Below are 3,117 nucleotides of genomic sequence, written 5' to 3'. Positions count from 1 at the left end.
ATCATCATCATCATCATCATCATCATCATCATCATCATCATCATCATCATCATTATCATCATCATCATCATCATCTTCAACAACAACAACAACAAAAACAACAAAAATATAGCATGAGCAACGGCAACAAGAAGAACAAGAAGAACAACAACCACAACAACCACAACAACAACAACAACAACAACAACAATAACAACAACAGCAATCATAAGAACAACAATAACACAACAATAAGAACAATTTCAATAATTGCAGCAACAACAACAACAACGATAACACCGACAACATCAACAGCAACAAGTAAGCAAATGATAAGACTGGCGTGGGCATAAACTGTTGGAACCACCGAGAAATAGTGTGCTGTCATGTCATTTGGCACGAAATTAAATGTAGCTTTTTTCGCACATCGGGTAGTGAGCTACTTTAGAGCTAATTTCCCACCTTTGATGAAATCTTCAGACAACACAAGCGTCAAGTTGGATGAAGACGAAGGAGGTTCTGGATCTGAAGAGCAAAATAGCAGGTCAATTCAACGTTCTTTGTTTGTCACCTCTGTTCTGATATATTTTTTCAATCTGCTTTAGTTTACTTCATTCTCAAGTTATACCTATCAATTTCAGTCTCTCTCCCCCCCCCTCCTTTTTATTGTTTTGCCCCCATCCATCCATCTATCCATTCATCCACCAACCCATTCATCCACCCATCCACCCATTCACCCATCCACCCATTCACCCATCCACCCATCCACCCATTCATCCACCCATCCACCCATCCTTCCATTCATCCACCCACCCATTCATCCACCCACCCATTCATCCATCCACCCATCCTTCCATCCTTCCATTTATCCATCCACCCATTCATCCACCCACCCATTCATCCATCCATCCATCCATTCATCCACCCACCCATTCATCCACCCATCCACCCATCCACCCATCCATTCATCCATCCACCCACCCACCCACCCAAGTGGCGTCGGTAGTCTAGTGGTTAGGCTACCGGACTTGTAATCGTGAGATTGCGGGTTTGGGGGTTCGAGCCTCAGATCGGTCCAACGCTGTGTCCTTGGGAAAGACACTTTACACGAATTTCCCATCTGGCTCACTCCTTTCGGAGACGGACGTTAAACTAGGAGGCCCCGCTCCTTTAATAACCTAATTGTGTTGATAGGGGCGTTAAACCCAAACCATTTCACCATCCATCTATCTCTCCATCTCTTCATCCATCCATCCATCCATCCATCCATCCATCCATCCATCCATCCATCCATCAATTCGTCTGCCTATCTATCTATCTATCTATCTATCTATCTATCTATCTATCTATCTATCTATCTAACTATCAGTAGAACTGATACATGTAGTAATATTAACACAATGACACAATGATTGAAATAGATTCGATTCTTGTATACAATAGCTGCAGATATTTATTTAGCCAGCTTGGATCAGCTTTTAATACTTTCATTGCCGATTCTAAATGTCGTTCTTCTTCGGAGCTGAGTATGTAAAGTTTTAAATAATGATCAATCGAAATTGCCAGCGAAGGTAATTAATGTGGGACGGAATGCGTGAACGAACCAATGGAACACAAAATGAATATGTATGTCGATTGAAAGACAACAAACAACAGCAAAAACAGCAACAAAAGAACCCCCAAAAACAACAACAACCAAACAAACAACAAAACAACAAAACAACGAAAACAAACAAAACACAAACACACAGACACACAAAAACCCGAGACGAAGAGTGGGTGTGTCAAGAAAAATCACCCAAATTATAATAATAATATCTCTACTTCTTTACCCTTCATTGAGTCGTAAATTTCCAACTGAATTTTCACTAAATAACTAAACAAAGAGTCCCCGCAAGAACACCCGCCAACCACCCTCTGTTAATCGTGCTGACTATGAATTATGTTCCTCTACTGTATCGTTAGAGCTCCCGAGCTCACTGCACTCCTCGTGCCCACAATTGATACGGCTGGACCCGAGACTGTATTACGAAAAAGACGCACAGGACCCACTCAAGACTCCCAGAAAACTCCGGGGACTTCCTACAGCCGCCAAAATAGTTTGACAGAATATCCAACGGAGACTGAAGGGCTGGAAGGTGAAGAGCCAGAAGAGAATACCGGGAGTGATATTTCGTTGGAGGAAAAGAAAAAATCAGGGAAAGATTCCAAGAAGTCTAGCAAATCTGGTAAAAAGGTAGGCCTACCATGGTTTTGTCTAATTTTCTGTCTAATCAAACTTCTGTTTAATACAGTACTCAATCTAAGAATCTCCAAACGATTCTAAATGTTTTATTAATAATTTCTTCACTTGTGGTTGGTTTAATATTACTGTTTTCACCCCAAACATCGCACCCGCATTTGAGCACTCCATCTAACCTTACATCACACGCTGGATGTGTAGGGCCTACAAATTCGCCCCAGGAGGGATGGCATCGAACTGTAAACTAACTCTGCGTTTGTCTCTTCTACCGAATTTGCGGGACGGACTGAATTTTAACTGGTGTGGTTGCATCACAAGGGTACATAATGACAAAGGCGGGGGAACTCGGTCAGAGACGGAAAAATATCAACTTTGGACAGGTAAAGGGGAGGAGTGACTGGATAATCATCGTAGATATTGAGACTTACGTTAGGATAGTAAATGGAAAGGGCATGTCTCATGCCACTGTGATTGGTCTTCACGGTTGACACTCGTTGCTCGCCATAAATCATAAACCTACCCCGGGGTCACGCCAGTTCATTTTGGAGTAAAGTGAGGCTATTTTGCCAGTTGTAATCCTAAACATGGGTCACCGTGATGCGTCGGCTAAGATCCCATTGCGCCTAAGATCCCGCATTTTTTTTGCTCCCGAACACCGGGATCTTAGGCGGAGACTACTCTACTAGATCTAGTAGGATTTTGACCAATTAAACAACCATACCACTGGAAGGGACAAATACACTAACTCGTGTTTACATGGTTTCCAGTGGCAGATTAAACAATGGCTGTCATTGTTGCGATTCAATTTTCGTCCTTTTATGTTATATATTCTTTTAAAACACACACACACACACACACACACACACACACACACACACACACACACACACACACAC

The 3,117-nt window shown here is 42.2% G+C and overlaps 1 protein-coding gene across 1 annotated transcript in view; it reads left to right on the top strand.

Moving 5' to 3' along the window:
* The window catches only part of LOC101848682 (canalicular multispecific organic anion transporter 2), a gene marked incomplete in the record, with an annotated part of 41,034 nt that overhangs the window by 24,722 nt on the left and 13,195 nt on the right, over nt 1–3,117 (top strand). The window contains 2 exon segments of the mRNA XM_005105499.3: nt 460–523; nt 1,945–2,215. Coding sequence (XP_005105556.2) covers nt 460–523; nt 1,945–2,215 — 335 coding nt within the window.

Source organism: Aplysia californica, unplaced genomic scaffold (genome assembly GCF_000002075.1).
Source record: "Aplysia californica isolate F4 #8 unplaced genomic scaffold, AplCal3.0 scaffold00473, whole genome shotgun sequence".
Classification (NCBI taxonomy): Eukaryota; Metazoa; Mollusca; class Gastropoda; order Aplysiida; family Aplysiidae; genus Aplysia; species Aplysia californica.
This window is presented reverse-complemented; position numbering and strand designations above follow the sequence as displayed.